This window comes from Hyperolius riggenbachi, chromosome 7 (genome assembly GCF_040937935.1).
Source record: "Hyperolius riggenbachi isolate aHypRig1 chromosome 7, aHypRig1.pri, whole genome shotgun sequence".
NCBI lineage: Eukaryota > Metazoa > Chordata > Amphibia > Anura > Hyperoliidae > Hyperolius > Hyperolius riggenbachi.
Window position 1 is genome coordinate 41,623,728 of NC_090652.1, and position 18,392 is coordinate 41,642,119.

At 47.4% G+C, this 18,392-nt stretch overlaps 1 protein-coding gene across 2 annotated transcripts in view; it reads left to right on the forward strand.

The window, feature by feature from the left end:
* LOC137525491 (guanylate-binding protein 1-like) overlaps window positions 1–18,392 on the forward strand; it is an 83,666-nt gene that overhangs the window by 39,900 nt on the left and 25,374 nt on the right. For both annotated transcript variants that reach the window (XM_068246611.1, XM_068246610.1), the window contains exons 14-15: window positions 1,484–1,761; window positions 15,479–15,691. In XM_068246611.1, coding sequence (XP_068102712.1) covers window positions 1,484–1,761; window positions 15,479–15,691 — 491 coding nt within the window. The remainder of the gene's footprint in view (window positions 1–1,483; window positions 1,762–15,478; window positions 15,692–18,392) is intronic.

The following is an 18,392-nucleotide window of genomic DNA, read 5'->3' on the forward strand; positions in this document are numbered from 1 at the left end:
TATAGAAAATATGATCGGACATGTCGGAAATTATCTATAGAACCATCTATCTGCCACAAAATCTCTTGGTGTATTCCCAGCATAAGACCTTATCCAATTAACTTTTCTCCTAAGGTTTCTCCGAACAGACATTTTTTTTTTCATCTTATCTAAAAAAAAATAACATTATTGTGCTTAGCAATTATTATAAAAAAAATAAAATAAAAATAAAAAAAAGTACTAAAAAGAAGGTAAAAAAGGAATATAAAACTTATTTTGAATAATGTCTTGCTTGGAGGGATCTTCAAAGGTATTTTATTGGAAAGGTTTTATAGATATTTATTTGGCCAAAACGTAGGCGAAACACTGATAGGAAATTGACTGTAAATCTTGCTGCTCAAATCTTCATGTCCATTTACCATACATTGGCTATCATTCATGAAAGTGCTGTCGGTATGGAGAATCAGTGCGGGAAAACACCGCTGTCGGTGTTTTAGACTTCTGGCTGCTGATTCATAAAAAAGTATTCAGGTGCGGTAGCAGTGCGGAGATTCCCCGAACTACGCTGGCGGTAGGCAGGCAGTAGGCTTGCGGAGACACGGAAGCTGCCGAGTTGATACATTTCTCCGTGTTCCGCTCTACTGCAGCTGCCTGGGAGGTCTTTGTGTCTCCATTCACTTACATTGTTATCGCCACATCAGTGTGAGCGGAACTTCCCGACCTCACACCGCTTGCGGTGATCTTTATGAGTTAACATTTTGCTACATTTTTTACACTAATCACCGCACAAGGCGGTGATTTATCGCTCTGCTCGGTAAGGTCAGCTTTTCATGCGGAAGGAGCCTTTATGAATGCTGAATTTGCTACGTGGGCGGTAAAGTCAGCTGTTTTAAGCATTTCCGCATGCGGAAATGCTTTATGAATGATAGCCAATGCATAAAATGATGAGCAGATAATGCAATAGCATACACAAATAATGTACCTGTTATTAGGGATGGTTGGAATTGCCAAATTCTGAATCCAACAGAATTGTGTGTAGGTAATCTGAGTTCCAAAATTCTGCAGAGATTTTGCGGAATATTTATACTGAAGTCAATGCTGCCAATAGTAGTTAAGCAAAAACCCCACACAAGCTTTTGTCATCAAATTTGCAAGGTATGTTAGGGGGGAATAATGGAGACAAGTTAACATGTTTTAACAAAAAGTCCTTGTAGTGTTTGAGAAAATCAATTCTAAAAAGTTCAAAGAAAAAAATGTTTTGGCATTTTTCTGCAGTACACTTTAATACTGTATATACTGAGCTCTGCGTTCTGTATGCATACATCTGGTGCTTGACAGCTGTGGCATAAATGTGTGGGTACCTGAGAAGATGTTACCCGCTACAGATAATATTGGACACCTGCTTTCATAAAGGTCTACATCCTGTAATGATGTTGTAAAAAACTGTCCAAGGACAGCTCACTAAGATAAATGAGAACCATCACCATTTTTATTATTTCTTTAGGACTTGCAGAGCTGGCAGAAATATACACCCACGCCATAAACTTTTCTAAGGTTGCCTGCATGGAGGAGGCGGTGCTTTCCTTGTCTGATAAAGAAAACAAAAGGGCTGTCCAAGAAGCCACCCAGTACTATAAGAAGAGGATGGATGCGATCGCGTTGCCCACTGAAACACTCGATGACTTCCTTGATCTGAGTAGACAGCATAAGGATGCAGCACGGGAGATATTTATGAGAAGGTCATTCAGGGACAAAGATCAACGCTTCCTAAAGGAATTTATGGTGAGATTGATCCTGTCTTGAAATCAGCTAATACAACAAGATAACACTTGGGTACATTTATGAAGAACCTTTGGCCTACCTAATGGTGCCATTATTTTGTTTAATACATTTTTGCTGAAGATCAGCATGGGTCATTTACCCATCTAACATTTGTATCCAATAAGAAATGAATCCATTAACTTACAAGCTTAAATCTTGGCACAGGGTCATCATCCTCACATATTGGGTTTAAGGTCCTACAGAGAGATGTTAAAGCCAAGGAACTTTATGTATGTAGGGCAATATGTTAGTCACTAAGTGGACCTTTTATATCTTTATAGGTCCTGTCTGGGTAAATGTGTGATGCACTAGTTTATAGTAAAGTGTGAAAGCATGGGGCAAGAAAGTATATTACAACTAATAATCTCTCAAGGGTTCAAACATATAATTACTCATGCCATACAACATAAATCCCCACAAATTCTGCTTATTAAAGTCATTTGAAACTTGTTCATAAATGAAATAGAACAAAAATAAGTAAAATATCGAATACATTCATACTACATATATTGCATATCATTACTGCCACTTAGAATTCCTAGTTATTTTCAGTGTAGGGCAATGCCGTGCGCGTGTATATACGCGTCGCTGGTGAGTTGGACACAGGGCAAGCTGAATGACAGCTCTCCCTGCTGCCGCAAAACTGCTGCTCATCCGGATTCCAGGTACCCGAACTACCCAGATTTCCTCAACTTTTTCAGCTATCAGACCTCGGTTTTGGAATTCGGATAGCTGGCTAAATCCGGAATCCGGATCTGGGTGAATCTGGATTCCCATGCGATATCTGGAAAGAAATCCGGATATCTAGTTTGGATATCTGAATCCGGGTAGCATAACACACTGAGTGTAAGGAAATGCGGAAAGGCCGCCGTCTCTCGAGGTGAGGCGGCTGTTTCCGCGTCCAGCATGGCGTCACAACGCGGAAAAAACACCGCATGCCGCATAGGCAGTGCGGCAGAATCCGCATTGGTAACGGCGGAATCCGCATCGGAGGTGGCCCCCGCACTAGATACATTGCATGACAGTACTGGTGTGGCTGGGACTGATAGTCCACCAGGATTCAGACTTACACGCGCGAGAGCACAAAGGCAGAGTTTAAATAGCAGTTAGAAGGGTGTCGGCTGACCAGCTGGGTCAGCTGACAAATTCCACTGCTCTCATTGGACCAGCAATTAGGGAGGTCCTGGAAAGGTCCTAGAGTATATATACTGCTGGTTGTTCACTTGCTCTTTGTCTGGCGTGCGATCACATATGTGGGAGCACCCAGATCCGTAGTCAGATCCGCAAGTGTGCCGGGACCAGCTGGAGCTGTAATCCTACACTTAGCTAGATTCTGTTGATAGCTAAAGTACTAGTTTGATTGTGATTATATGTTATGACTTTTGCCTGCTTTGACTATCCTCCTGAACTCTGATCTTGTACCTCGATATTTCTGATACTCTGTTGCCGAACCTCGGCTCGTTCCTTGACTCTGTTTCTGCCTCCTGATTTTGTACCCCGATATATCTGATACCCCGTTGCTGAACCTTGCCTGTACTTTGACTCCACCTTTGCCTCCTGATCTTGTACTTTATCTGTCCGTGTGTGTACGACCTGGCTTGTCCGACCTCGAGAACCGACCTTACTGTTAGAGGCGGTTCCTCGTTCTGTTAAGTGACCCTTCCGCCAGAGGGTTACTTTCAGTATATCCTTCCCGCTGGCAGCCTGACTCCTCCCGCCTTGGAGAGCTCAGGTTTGCGGAAGGAATCTGTACAGTACGCCTTACTGTACTGAGGCCCTGTCCTCTAAGTGTTACTGTTACACCAAAACACTACACTCTACTCAGGTGAACAGAGGTTAGCTAGTATATCGGATTATCAGTGATACTGCAGATCACGTATAATCTGGTATACATCTGTATTCCCATTGATTCTGCAGATCACTGGAAATCAGATCCTCTCTGTGCTTCACCGATCGTTACAGAACGCCAGACCAAAAATGCAAATGGACGCACACACTGACCGTCTGGGCGCACTTGCCACTTCGGTGGAAAACATCAACCAAGTGCTGGGTAGCCACAAGACTATGATTGATGTCCTATCAGGCTCTGTGCAAACCCTCCAGACGTGAGTTGATTCAGTGCGATCCTCTCCTAGTGCTGACATACGTATGCCAGTACCTGATAAATTTTCCGGCCACAAGTCTGACTTCCGGAATTTTAGGAGCAGAGTGTTGTCATACTTCGAGCTGAGACCCCGATCCTCGGAGACTGAGACCCAACGGGTCATATTTATTAAAACTTTGTTAACCGGTGATTCCCAGACCTGGGCATACAATCTGTCTCCCACTGATACTGCTCTAACTTCGGTGGAGGAATTTTTTAAGGCCATGGCCGTAATATACGACGACCCTGACCTTGCGGCTACCTCTGAGCGCAAGCTCAAACTTTTGCGTCAAGGTAGAGGCTCAGTCGAGGATTACGCGGCAGAATTCCGCAGATGGTCGGTCACTGCCAGATTTGATAATTTTGCCCTGATGGATTACTTCTTGTCTGGGTTGTCGGAGGAGGTCTCCGATTTAATGTTAACTTTGCCCGAACCCAGGACAGTCGATGAGGCCATCACATCAGCCATCCGAGTCGACCGTCGATTACGCCATCAGAGGCAAATTCGAGGCAGTCACCGTGTAAGGGCGACATCCTATGCGGCACCTTCTGCTGCACCCTTAGTAACACCGTCTCCCTCTGTCTCATCCCCTCCGGCCTTGCCTCCACCCGAACCAATGCAGATTGGTCGATCGAAATTGACCCAGGTGGAGCGAAGGCGTAGGATGACGGAACAGCTGTGCCTATATTGTGCAACAGCAGGGCATAGAGTGCGAAACTGCCCTAACAGGTCGGGAAACGAGTTTGCCTAGGAGTAGTGGGGGGTGACACCCTGGGCACACAAATTTCACCCCGTAAAGAGAAAAAATTACTTCTCCCTTGTACAGTTACATGGGAGGATAAATCTGTATCCACTGAAGCTTTTATTGACTCTTGCTCAGCGGCTAATTTTATGAATTTCGAATTTGCTCAGGAGTTGGGTCTTCCGCTCACTCCTGTGAGACCCCCCATTCAGGTCACAGCAGTGGACGATTCCCCTCTGCAACGGAATCGTGCTCTGTCGCAGACTCCGGTGGTGAAGTTCACCATAGGGGTATTGCATGGGGAACAGTTACAATTTTTTGTATTACACATGTCAACCTCCACTATTATCCTAGGCATGCCGTGGTTGCAGATCCATTCACCACAAATAGATTGGGCCACGGGCCAGTTAACCTCCTGGTCTCCCCATTGTTTTCAGCAGTGTTTGGGGAAGTTAACATTGGGGCAAACCAGAGTTCAGGTGGAAGGTGTACCAGACCAGTATGCTGAATATTCGGATGTATTCTGCCCCAAAGCAGCCGATAAATTACCTCCACATCGCCCTTTCGATTGTCCCATTGATCTCCGTTCTGGTTGTGTACCCCCCCGGGGTCATTTGTACAATTTATCGGGACCCGAAAAAGTGGCTATGCAAGAGTACATCAGGGAGAATCTGGCCAAAGGTTTCATTCGCCCGTCCCGGTCGCCTGCTGGGGCAGGCTTCTTTTTCGTAAAAAAGAAAGACGGAGGCCTGCGGCCTTGCATCGATTACCGCGGTCTCAACAAAATTACAGTAAAGAATCGCTATCCGCTACCCCTGATAGACGATTTATTCACTCAGATCACGGGCGCCCAGATCTTTTCTAAGCTGGATTTACGGGGTGCGTACAACCTGGTACGCATAAGAAAGGGCGATGAGTGGAAAACGGCCTTTAATACACCGGATGGGCATTACGAGTACCTGGTGATGCCCTTCGGGTTATGTAATGCCCCGGCCGTTTTCCAAGAACTCATCAACGAGGTCTTCAGAGAGGTGTTGGGGAGATTTGTTCTAGTCTACCTAGACGATATTCTTATTTTCTCCAACAATCTCTCTGAACATAGGACCCATGTGAGGTTCGTTTTGAACAAGCTAAGGCAGAACCTATTGTACGCAAAAATAGAAAAGTGTATCTTCGAAGTAACATCTGTCGCTTTTCTGGGGTACATAATATCCACCACAGGCCTGTCTATGGATCCTGCCAAGGTCTCCGCTGTTCTGGAATGGCCTCAGCCGGTAGGCTTGAAATCTCTTCAGCGGTTTCTTGGCTTCGCCAACTATTATAGGAGGTTCATAAAGGGTTACTCTACGGTCATTTCGCCACTTACCAGTCTCACCAAAAAAGGGGCAGATACCACTCACTGGTCTCCTGAGGCGTTACAGGCTTTTGCCACCCTGAAGGGCCTATTTTGTTCTGCACCCATCCTCAGACATGTAGATACATCTTTTCCATTTATTGTTGAGGTGGATGCCTCGGAGGTCGGGGTGGGGGCTGTGCTGTCTCAGCGATCTGGCTTGCAGGGTAGAATGCACCTCTGTGCTTACTTCTCCCGTAGGTTCTCCCCTGCGGAAAGGAACTACGATATTGGCAACAGAGAGCTTTTAGCCATTAAGTTAGCTTTCGAGGAATAGCGACATTGGTTAGAGGGAGCGGAGCATACGGTCACGGTCTACACTGACCACAAGAACCTAGAGTACATTGAGGGGGCTAAGAGGTTGAGCCCTCGTCAGGCTCGTTGGTCATTATTTTTCTCTAGGTTCTCTTTCATTATTACGTACACCCCAGGTAGCAAAAATGTCAAGGCGGATGCTTTATCCCGGTGCTTCGAGTCAGAGACAGCACAGCCCTCCATTCCAGAGACTATTATTCCCCAGAGGTTGGTACTAGCCGCAACTGAGACTTGGGAGGATTGGAAGGGGACGTTAATTCCCTTTCAACAAGACATCCCAGAAGGGAAGCCCGCAGGGGTGCTGTTCATTCCGCTACCGTTCCGTCTCCAGGTTCTAGAGATGTTCCATGCACATAAAAATGCTGGGCATCCTGGGGCATCTAGAACACAGGATCTGGTAGCCAGATGCGCCTGGTGGCCGTCCTTGGCAGCAGATTGCAAGGAATACGTGAGGGAATATGCGATTTGTGCCAAGAGTAAACCCTCCCGGCTGGCACCTGTGGGTACCTTGCAGCCTTTACCCACCCCGAGTGAGCCATGGACTCATTTGTCCATGGATTTTGTGGGTGAACTTCCTAAATCAGAAGGTATGTCGGTCATTTGGGTGGTAGTCGACCGCTTCAGCAAAATGGCCCATTTCGTGCCCTTGAAAGGACTCCCCTCGGCCCAGGAGTTGGCTGACCTGTTTATTACACATGTGTTCCGGCTGCACGGCATTCTGGAAAACATAGTGTCGGATCGGGGAGTCCAGTTCATTTCTAGATTCTGGAGGGCATTCTGCCAACAAATGGGCATGAAGCTGTCATTCTCATCGGGCTACCACCCACAGACCAATGGGCAGACGGAGAGAATCAACCAGTCATTGGAGCAATTTTTGAGGTGCTATGTTGCGGAGACGCAGAGCGACTGGGTCAAGTTTCTGCCCTTCGCGGAGTTCGCACAAAACAATTTGAAAAGCTCCTCCACCGGATTCTCTCCATTCCAGGTTGTGTCTGGTAGATTGCCCAAGTTCTCACCATTGCCAGTGGCCTCCACCCCGTTTCCAGCTCTGGAGGCCTGGCAGAGGTCTTTAAAGGACATTTGGCGTACGGTGAGAAATAGTTTACAAAAGGCGTTTCTTACTCAGAAGGGTCAAGCTGACAAGAAACGTTCAGTAGAGTGGAGCTTCCAGCCAGGAGACTTGGTTTGGGTGTCCACACGTCATTTGGCCCTGAAACAGCCCTCAGATAAATTGGGCCCCAGGTTTGTCGGTCCATTTCCGGTAGTAAAAAAGATTAATAATGTTACGTATACCGTCGACCTTCCCACCAGCATGCGGGGGGTAAGGTCCTTCCATGTGTCCCTTCTTAAACCAGCAGTCCAGGTGGGTCCCACTCCTCCTCCTCTCGTGTTGGTAGATGCCCAACCTGAGTATGAAGTGGAAAAAATATTAGATTCTCGCAAGGTACAAAACTCGGTACAGTACCTCGTACATTGGAAAGGGTATGGCATCGAGGAGAGGCGATGGGTACCTGGGAACCGTATGCATGCGGATGAGTTGGTGAGGGAGTTTCATGCCTTACACCCCGAGAAACCTGGTAGGAGTTGTCCGGAGTCCACTCCTCGGGGGGGGGGGGGGTACTGTAAGGAAACGCGGAAAGGCCGCCGTCTCTCGAGGTGAGGCGGCTGTTTCCGCGTCCAGCATGGCGTCACAACGCGGAAAAAACACCGCATGCCGCATAGGCAGTGCGGCGGAATCCGCATTGGTAACGGCGGAATCCGCATCGGAGGCGGCCCCCGCACTAGATACATTGCATGACAGTACTGGTGTGGCTGGGACTGATAGTCCACCAGGATTCAGACTTACACGCGCACGAGCACAGAGGCAGAGTTTAAATAGCAGTTAGAAGGGTGTCGGCTGACCAGCTGGGTCAGCTGACAAATTCCACTGCTCTCATTGGACCAGCAATTAGGGAGGTCCTGGAAAGGTCCTAGAGTATATATACTGCTGGTTGTTCACTTGCTCTTTGTCTGGCGTGCGATCACATATGTGGGAGCACCCAGATTCGTAGTCAGATCCGCAAGTGTGCCGGGACCAGCTGGAGCTGTAATCCTACACTTAGCTAGATTCTGTTGATAGCTAAAGTACTAGTTTGATTGTGATTATATGTTATGACTTTTGCCTGCTTTGACTATCCTCCTGAACTCTGATCTTGTACCTCGATATTTCTGATACTCTGTTGCCGAACCCCGGCTCGTTCCTTGACTCTGTTTCTGCCTCCTGATTTTGTACCCCGATATATCTGATACCCCGTTGCTGAACCTTGCCTGTACTTTGACTCCGCCTTTGCCTCCTGATCTTGTACTTTATCTGTCCGTGTGTGTACGACCTGGCTTGTCCGACCTCGAGATCCGACCTTACTGTTAGAGGCGGTTCCTCGTTCTGTTAAGTGACCCTTCCGCCAGAGGGTTACTTTCAGTATATCCTTCCCGCTGGCAGCCTGACTCCTCCCGCCTTGGAGAGCTCAGGTTTGCGGAAGGAATCTGTACAGTACGTCTTACTGTACTGAGGCCCTGTCCTCTAAGTGTTACTGTTACACCAAAACACTACACTCTACTCAGGTGAACAGAGGTTAGCTAGTATATCGGATTATCAGTGATACTGCAGATCACGTATAATCTGGTATACATCTGTATTCCCATTGATTCTGCAGATCACTGGAAATCAGATCCTCTCTGTGCTTCACCGATCGTTACACTGAGTCAGAGGGCTCCATGACGTCATTGAGCCAATCAGAGGGCTCCCAGCCAAAACCCTAGCAACCAATCACAGAGGGGAACCCTGGCCAGCCCCTCCTGTATATAAGGCAGGAGCCATAATGAGAAAATCGTCCTAGCTGTGACTGCTCACTGAGAGACATCTCCAGTGGTGTTGGCTAAGCAAGTGCTGTATTACAGTGAAAAACCTAGCGTTTTGTGTGCTAAACACCTGTACTACAATGTTGTTTTATTGTTTTTTAGTTAGCTAGCTTGTGTTATTTTTTTATATCAGTGTGACAGTCAGAATTCTGTGCTGCAGCAGCTGCTAGTCAGGTGACTGTGTGTGCGCAGGCCAGGCCTGCTGCTGGCCTGCTATTAGCCTTAGCTACAGTATAGGTTAGGGAATAGGATTACTGTGTTATTGTGTACTTAGTACTGCAGTGCAAGTTAGTTGTTAGAGTAGTACTGTGTTAGCTTACTACAGATTACTGCAGTGCTGCTGTGCTGAGCAGCAGCGTCAGTGTGACAGATAGACAGTTAGTGTGCACTGTCTTCTACTCTGCTGTCTGTCACTCCGTGCTGATTTTCATTAAAGTCCAACCCCGATTTTAATAAAGTACAAGTACCCCACATCATCTGGTGACATCATCCCATATAAGTTGTACTATGTCTGCTGGCACTGGCAGCCGGGGGAGGGGCAGCAAGGCCAAGAGGAGACGGAGCAACATTGCTGCCACCGTCAGCAGTTCTGCCGCGTCAGTGTCCCTTCCGCTGCTAGCCACTGGCCGTCCAGCTGCTAGGGGTAGTCACGCTGCAGAGGCGCAGCAGCGCGTAGCGGCCATTTTCCAGCTGATGGTGGATGAGCAGGCCACCACCAGCTCTACAACTGAGACCTCCACCCCCACCAGCACTCCTGTTCGCAGGAGCAGCTGCCCAGCAGTTCCTGGGGACTCGGTCATCACGTCGACCCCAGCGTGCAGCCTACCCTCAGTGAGTGCGCTTTTCGCTCCAGGCACCACGATCACAATCAGTAGGGCTGTTATCAGCAGAGAGTTTGAGGAGAATATTCTGGGTGCATTGGGCTATGTGGAGGAGTCACAGATGCAGACGATGGTTGTTGGGGGGGTCCTTGATCAGCATTGCAGACAGTGGCAGGAGCAGCAGTGGGCATGGAATGCTTCATCTTCGCCACTAACACCAGCCGCACCACTCAACCCCCAACCGCCACAGGGAGAAAAGCAGCAGCATCCCATTCAGGCCGCAGGGGAATCTTCACGTCCCCAATCTGGCGGTTTTTCACTCTGCCCTCATTGGACAGCAAGTTTGCCATATGCAATGTGTGCAAACTAAAGCTGAGCAGAGGTTGTGACCCCTCCAAATATGGCACCTCCAGCTTCATCACCCATCTGTCCAAAAAACATTTTGTTGAGCATGGGGCGTTCAAGAGGCTGAAGCGAACTGGCGCTGGCAGTGGTCAGACTCAGAGCAGCACCAGATCCCCCTCTGCCACTCCTGCCGACACTGAGGCCTGTTCAGGCAGCCAGTCCTCAGTGGCCTCCTCTGCTCCCTCCTTCGCTTCCCGTGCAAGGAAAAAATGCCGCCAGACCCTGTTGGGCGAGTCTTTCCCTGCTGCTGGCAAGAGGGGGACATGAAGTGGCTGGGAATCACTATGCCGGCCTTACCACCCTTTACCGCCACAACCTCCCTCCTGGCTCCTCCTGATTGTTAACTATTACTAACTAAGCCTGGTTCACAATTTTTTTTTACAGCCGTGGTACCAACGCTACGTGCCATGGTACAATCTCCTAAAATCGATAAAGGCATCCGCACACAGACTTCAGGAACAATTTGTATTTATTGTTCTTTATGCACACACAGAAGACATCAAAAGGTCGTCTAAGCCGACGATTTTTTCGGGGTCAGAGCGATCCCCTTTGTCAAGGCATAAACAGACTTACAATTACAACAATCTGTTTGGCACCCCCAAAGTGCTGAACAATTTTAATCAGTGTAAATGTGCACATTAACGGTACAATTTCCGCTTCAAATTGCATCGAAAGATCGAATCTGAAGGAAAAATTGTTAATGGGATCCTTAAAAAGATGAGGGTTTACCTCAAATGAGGAACAACATCTAAAGCAATTGTTAATTGGACACTTAAAAGCCAACACATTTTGCAGGTGTTCCCCGCTTCCTCAGGTCAAAGACAGAAGCAGTGTTTAGAAATAAATGATATAAAAGGCTCATACTGGAGTGCTTAAAATATTGCCATCTACAGTACATTAAACATTATAAGTAGCAAACTAGCAATTGATTAACCAACACATCATCCTCACAGATTAATTGATTAAATAAATAATCATGACAATTAGGATGTACAATATATATATATATTATAGTGACACATGGTCGGGGCAATTACTTAGATGGCTACATAAATGGGTAATTAAATACATCTACTCATGGATAACATAAATGTCACAAACACTATATAGTGTTTGTGACATTTATGTTATCCATGAGTAGATGTATTTAATAACCCATTTATGTAGCCATCTAAGTAATTGCCCCTAACCATGTGTCACTATAATAGTCAGGTTAAATAATACATGTGTATGGAGCTCATATTAGCTACATGAATTCAGTAAATAATATATTAGTTAAATATTTTATATGTGTGTGTTTAATGTAATTTCCATATAAGACAAAGAATCGTGAACCTTGTGTCCAATTATACCGTAATAGAATATTCTAAGATGCACTTTTTCTCCCCAAATAGTGGGGGGGGGGAGTCTTATAGTCTAAATAGTAAATTTTTGACTGTGCCAGTTCCAGGCGCGGAGCTAGGGGGGGTCGGGGTAGGACAAGTGCCCCGGGGCGCCGGGTCCCCAAGGGCGCCCAGCTGAGCTTCGGGTTTTTTGTTTTTTTGCGGGGCTGAGGGGAGCACAGAGAAGAGAGAGAGCTGTGCGGACGGTGGGGAAAGGGGGCCATCTCCCCCCTCCTTCCCTCACCTTAGGTGCTCTCTCTCTCCCTCACTGTCCCCTCCAATGTCTGTCCGGTGGCTGGCAGCGGCGGGCGGAACTCACCTCCGTCTCGCTCCAGCGCCGGCCGGAAGTTCGGGTGTGCAGCCGCTGCTCTGGTCTGAACCAGACCGGAGTAGCGGCAGATCCATCCAGCGCTGCGACGAGACGGAGGGGACAGCGAGGGAGAGAGAGCAGCTCTTCCTCTTCTCTGCGCTGCTCCCCTCCTGCTGGGGAGGGGGACACCTGGCTACCTACTCTGGGCACCTATACCTCTGGCTACCTACTCTGGGCACATATACCCCTGGCTACTGGCTACCTACTCTGGGCACATATACCCCTGGCGACCTACTCTGGGCACATATACCCCTGGCTACCTACTCTGGGCACATATACCCCTGCCTACATATATTGGGCACATATACCCCTAACTACATATACTGGGCATATACCCCTGGCTACCTACTCTGGCCACATATAACCCTGGCTACCTACTCTGGGCACATATACCCCTGCCTACATATAATGGGCACATATACCCCTAACTACATATACTGGGCATATACCCCTGGCTACCTACTCTGGGCACATATACCCCTGGCTACCTACTCTGGGCACATATACCCCTGCCTACATATACTGGGCATATATACCCCCTGGCTACGTGGACTGGGCATATATACCCCCTGGCTACATATACTGGGCATATATACCCCTGGCTACATATACTGGGCATATATACCCCCTGGCTACGTGGACTGGGCATATATACCCCCTGGCTACATATACTGGGCATATATACCCCTGGCTACATATACTGGGCATATATACCCCTGGCTACATATACTGGGCATATATACCCCTGGCTACATATACTTGGCATATATACCCCCTGGCTACATATACTTGGCATATATACCCCTGGCTACATATACTGGGCATATATACCCCTGCCTATATATACTGGGCATATATACCCCCTGCCTACATATATTGGGCATATATACCCCTGGCTACATATACTGGGCATATATACCCCTGGCTACATATACTTGGCATATATACCCCCTGGCTACATATACTTGGCATATATACCCCTGGCTACATATACTGGGCATATATACCCCTGCCTATATATACTGGGCATATATACCCCCTGCCTACATATATTGGGCATATATACCCCTGGCTACATATACTGGGCATATATACCCCCTGGCTACGTGGACTGGGCATATATACCCCCTGGCTACATATACTGGGCATATATACCCCTGGCTACATATACTGGGCATATATACCCCTGGCTACATATACTGGGCACATATACGCCTGACTATATATACTGGGCACATATTATTCTCCTGGCTACATATACTGGGCATATATACCACTGGCTACATATACTGGGCACATATACCTCTGGCTACATATACTGGGCACACATACCCCTGCCTACATATACTGGGCACATATACCCCTGGCTAACTGTTCTGTGGACATCTCTACCCCTGGCTACCTGTTCTGGGGACATCTATACCGCTGGCCACCTATTCTGGGGACATCTATACTGCTGGCCACCTATTCTGGGGACAACTATAGACCTGGGGCTACCTATTTTTGGGGAACCACGTCAGATTGAGTGTATTTTGGAGAACTGCTGCCAGGTGAGAGGTGTCTACCATATTAAGGGGGCATTCTACCTATTTATGTGAAATGCTGTCTATTTATGTGACTCATGACTGCTGAATTTGTCTTTTTGGGGGCCTCATGGTTACTGAATTTGACTTGTTGGGGGCCTCATGATTTGTTGGGGGCCTCAAGATCGCTGAATTTATCTTGTTGGGGGCCTCATGATTGCTGAATTTGTCTTGTTGGGGGCCTCATGATTGCTAAATTTGTCTTGTTGGGGGCCTCATGATTGCTGAGTTGGTTATGTTGGGGGCCTCATGATTGCGGAATTTGTCTTGATGGGGGGGGGGGGGCTCATGATTGCTGAATTTGTCTTGGAACATACTGAGGGAGGGTGGGTGAGCGTGATCCTGCTAACCTCCATATACATTTGGCTCCACCCATAACCACGCCCACATTTATTATGTGACCACGCCCCTTTTTGGCGCGGCGCGCCGTGCGCGCCGCAACCTTGACTTTGGAGGGGCGCATTAATAGTCTTTGTCCCCGGGCGCTGAAAATCCTAGCTACGCCTCTGGCCAGTTCCCCCTCCCCCCCCCCCCCTTTCAACCCACACACACAGCGTGATGATCACAGCAGCCCCCGCCAAGTCTCCTGTCACTCTGGCAACAATTACAAAAAATCCTTTTACATCATGGCCGCTCTCCCGCCAAACATCCTGCATGCCCCCGGGCACCTACACAACTACCCAAGGCTTTCCCACAGTGGCCCCAATGCTGCTAAGCCGCTTGTATCCCCCTGGGCTTTTTCAGAGTTAAGCGCTACAGCGGTAGCCTTACCTTACCTTACGATCCTTCATCTCGTGCCCTCTCATGCATGTAACCTCACTGGCGCCCTCTCACTGTCTGACATCAAGTCACACAGTTAGAGGGCGCCAGCCAGGTTACAGGCATGAGAGGACACACGAGATGAAGGATCGTGCCTGCTGGATCAGGTAAGGCTTCCGCTGTACCGCTTCACTCTGCAAAAGCCCAGGGAGATACAAGCGGTTAAGCAGCATTGGAGCTGCTGTGGGAAAGCCTTTTGTAGTTGTGTAGGTGCTCGGGGGAATACAGGATGCTTAGTGGGAGAGAGGCCACAAGGATAAAGTTTTTTTAAAAAATTATAATTCTGCAGTTGCCACAGTGACAGGAGCTTTGGCGGGGGAGGGGCGGCCTTGGAAAAATGTTTTTGCAATCTTTAGATGTCAGAAGAGATGGGGTGGGTGGGACCATCAGCTATTTTTTTATTTCATACAGGGGATACTGGAGCCTGGGGGGGGAAGGGTGGGGGAGAGGTGCCGCAGGGATGTTGTTTTATTTTTTTTGTAACCCATGGGGCAGTGGCTTGATTGTAGCTGGCGGGACAGCAGGGGTTACTTTAGCTGGAGATTAAAGCTTGGGTAGAGACAGCTTTGGGGGAAAAGCTCCACAAGATGCCCCTGCACCATGGATTTATCAGGTTTAGTATATATTTTTTTCCTGGTTTCTGCACTTGGTCTAGACTGAATGCAAAACAGAGAGTCATGTGAAGGATGAAACAGGATACGTTGTTAACGCATCATTTTCTGTTTGGCATATTGTGGACCAAGCCTTCCCCTACGCAAAACATGCTTCACCTGTACAAACATGACTACTGTTTTCCTTTCTATCAGGGCAATATACAAAAGAAAAAAAGTGAGTTGTACTTAAGGAATAAGGAGAAGTCTCAGCAGAGGTGTAGAGATATTATTCAGGAGTATTCTGTGGACTTGGACAAAGCTTTGGCTAAGGGATTGTACCTCACTCCTGGAGGACATGCAAAGTTCAAGCAAGATCTAAAAGCCATCGAAGATCGATATAATAAGGAATGTGGAAACCGTGTGAAGGTTGGTGTTGTGCCCTAATTAAAAATATGCTGAAACCAGAAATGTATGTATTTTGCACATGTTCTTTGGAAAGACAAGATTTCTGATTGCTTTAAGAACAGAGAAGAAATAATAACAGCAGTCAAAGAACTCGGAGGCACCAAGTCAAGGACAATGATTTTGAAAGTGAAACAAATGTTATGTTTTGCAAAATGTTCAGCTTTAGTTTTTTTTTTTGTGTTGCCAATCCATTTTTTTAATTGTGCAGTGTGATAAGATGTACATTAATTCATTGCAAATAGCTTTATAATGTACAAAAAAAAACTTTGTAAGAAAAAAAATCACTGTATTTTAACCTCTGGCAGAAAAGATAAGATAACTTAACCCATTAGCAGCTTCAAAATGAAATATTTCATTTGAAAACGTTGGTATTCCACAAAGGACCGGCACCACACAAAGTATCTGTAGCTCTTTTAAGATTTAATGACAGCAGACATGATAACAACAACAGACATGCTGTTTCGGCCTCTTCTGGCCTTTGTCAAGTTGCTCAATGATCACGTATACCTTGCTGTATAAAACACATACATTTAAATAGAAAAAACCCACCCACATGGTGAACCCATGACCAATCACAGGAAGCGCAAACTGGAGGACCTGATGGGAGACTTATATCGTCCAAAATGGACCAATAAACGCTGCTCAGTTTGAAATAACACTCACCAATCAGGTGCGCAAGAGGGTTCCCCGCTGCAAGCAATCCTATTAGAGACGTATGGGCGCATCATGGTTCCATAACCACCGCCTCCATCCACGGAAGCGAGCGGTATGACGGCAGCGTCATGTGACTCAATCACATGACTCAGTCAGCTGAGAATTTTTTCTCCAATCATATGCGCCCTGTTCGTCACCTAGTGCACACGCAGCCCACGTATCATAGCGGAGGGCGGTGCTATGGCGGCCGGCAACGTTCCCATAACAACCAGGACGCACCACCATACCCACAGACCGCAGCACTCACCACACCATAGCGGGGTTAAAGGGGAACACCTCTCGCACTCCATCCACTTTCTGTGTAGGTCTGAAACATAAAAATAAAAACATATTAAAACATCAAAGTGCCACAAATACTATAATATTATCACAACAGAGATGCACAAATGAGTCACCCAAAGATTAAATACAGAAACCCAAATCTAGCTCACGATTGAGCCCTGCCCTCCCCATGGAATCCAGTCGCCTGATCCAACCCGCCTCCCTCCGTAAAAGTTCCCTAAGTCTATCCCCTCCTCTCCAGGTCAATGGAACCCCATCAATGGCCATTACCCTAAGCTGAGAAACGTTATGCCCACAGGTCTTGAAATGCTCCGCCACTGCCTGCCCCGCCGTGCCATTCCTAATGGCCGATTTATGTGCAGAGATCCTGACCTTGAGGCACTGTGTAGTCATACCTATGTAAATGAAGCTACATGGACACTTTAATAGATAAACAACGTGACTAGAGTCACATGTGTAGTGTCCCCTAATATGGTACACAGTGCCCAAGGTGGGATGCAAGAAAGTATTGCCACGTATGACACTATTGCACATATGGCAGGACAGGCAGGGGAACATCCCAGTTCTAGCAGTATGAGACTGAGCCTGAGGTGCTGATTTTACTCGCAGTTTATCGCGTAATGTAGGAGCGCGGCGAAACGACATCATAGGTGGGAACCTAAACTCAGGCACTGTGGGGAAACCATGCCTGAACAAGTGCCAATGTCGACGCACCGTCCTTGCAACCACGTCACTACAGACATTAAAGGTCGAAACAAAAGGGATACGAGGTACACCTCTCAGTCGACGACCCCGAAAACGTTTCTTTTCACTCAGAACTTCCATGGGGTATCCCCTAGAGCGGAATCTCCCACAGAGCTCATTCTTGCGATCAGCACATCTCTCAGGCTCACTCACAATCCTATCCACCCTCGAGAACTGACTTCCAGGAATCCCATCCTTGACACCACCCGGGTGGAAACTCCCGTAGTGGAGGGTGGAATTCCTGTCCGTCGGCTTCGTGTATAAGTCGGTGGATATCATCCCATTATTACAACAGACCAGGACATCCAAAAAGGGCAATTGTCCCGTGTCCCAATTTGCTGTCAGTTTGATTGCCGGACACTGCTGGTGCACTGTCTCCAAAAATGCGTCCAATGTGTCACGTGGCCCCCTCCATATGCAAAATACATCATCTATATATCTCCACCAGCATAAAGCATGCTGGCGGAACACGGGGTTGAGATAAACGAAAGTCTCTTCATATAACCCCATGAAAAGATTTGCATAGGAGGGGGCCACATTAGAACCCATAGCAGTGCCTTGTAGTTGACCATAGAACCGCCCCTCAAATGCAAAATAATTTTCTTTAAGAACAATTTCAAGCAATTGTGTCAAGAACTTGCGTTGGGGGGTGGTGCAGTCAGACTGCATCATAAGATACCAGTCTGTAGCCTCTACACCTCCATCATGTGGGATGGAGGTGTAGAGGCTCTCAACATCCAAAGTTACCAATGCAACATCCCCCTCAAGTAATGGCAGACTTCTCAACTTATTCAAGAACATGCCTGTATCACGCAAGTAAGAATCCAGAGACTGCACAATGGGTTGAAGGAGTTTGTCTAAATACTGAGCCAGAGGGACAAAGACTGATCCCACTCCCGCCACAATGGGACGTCCAGGAGGA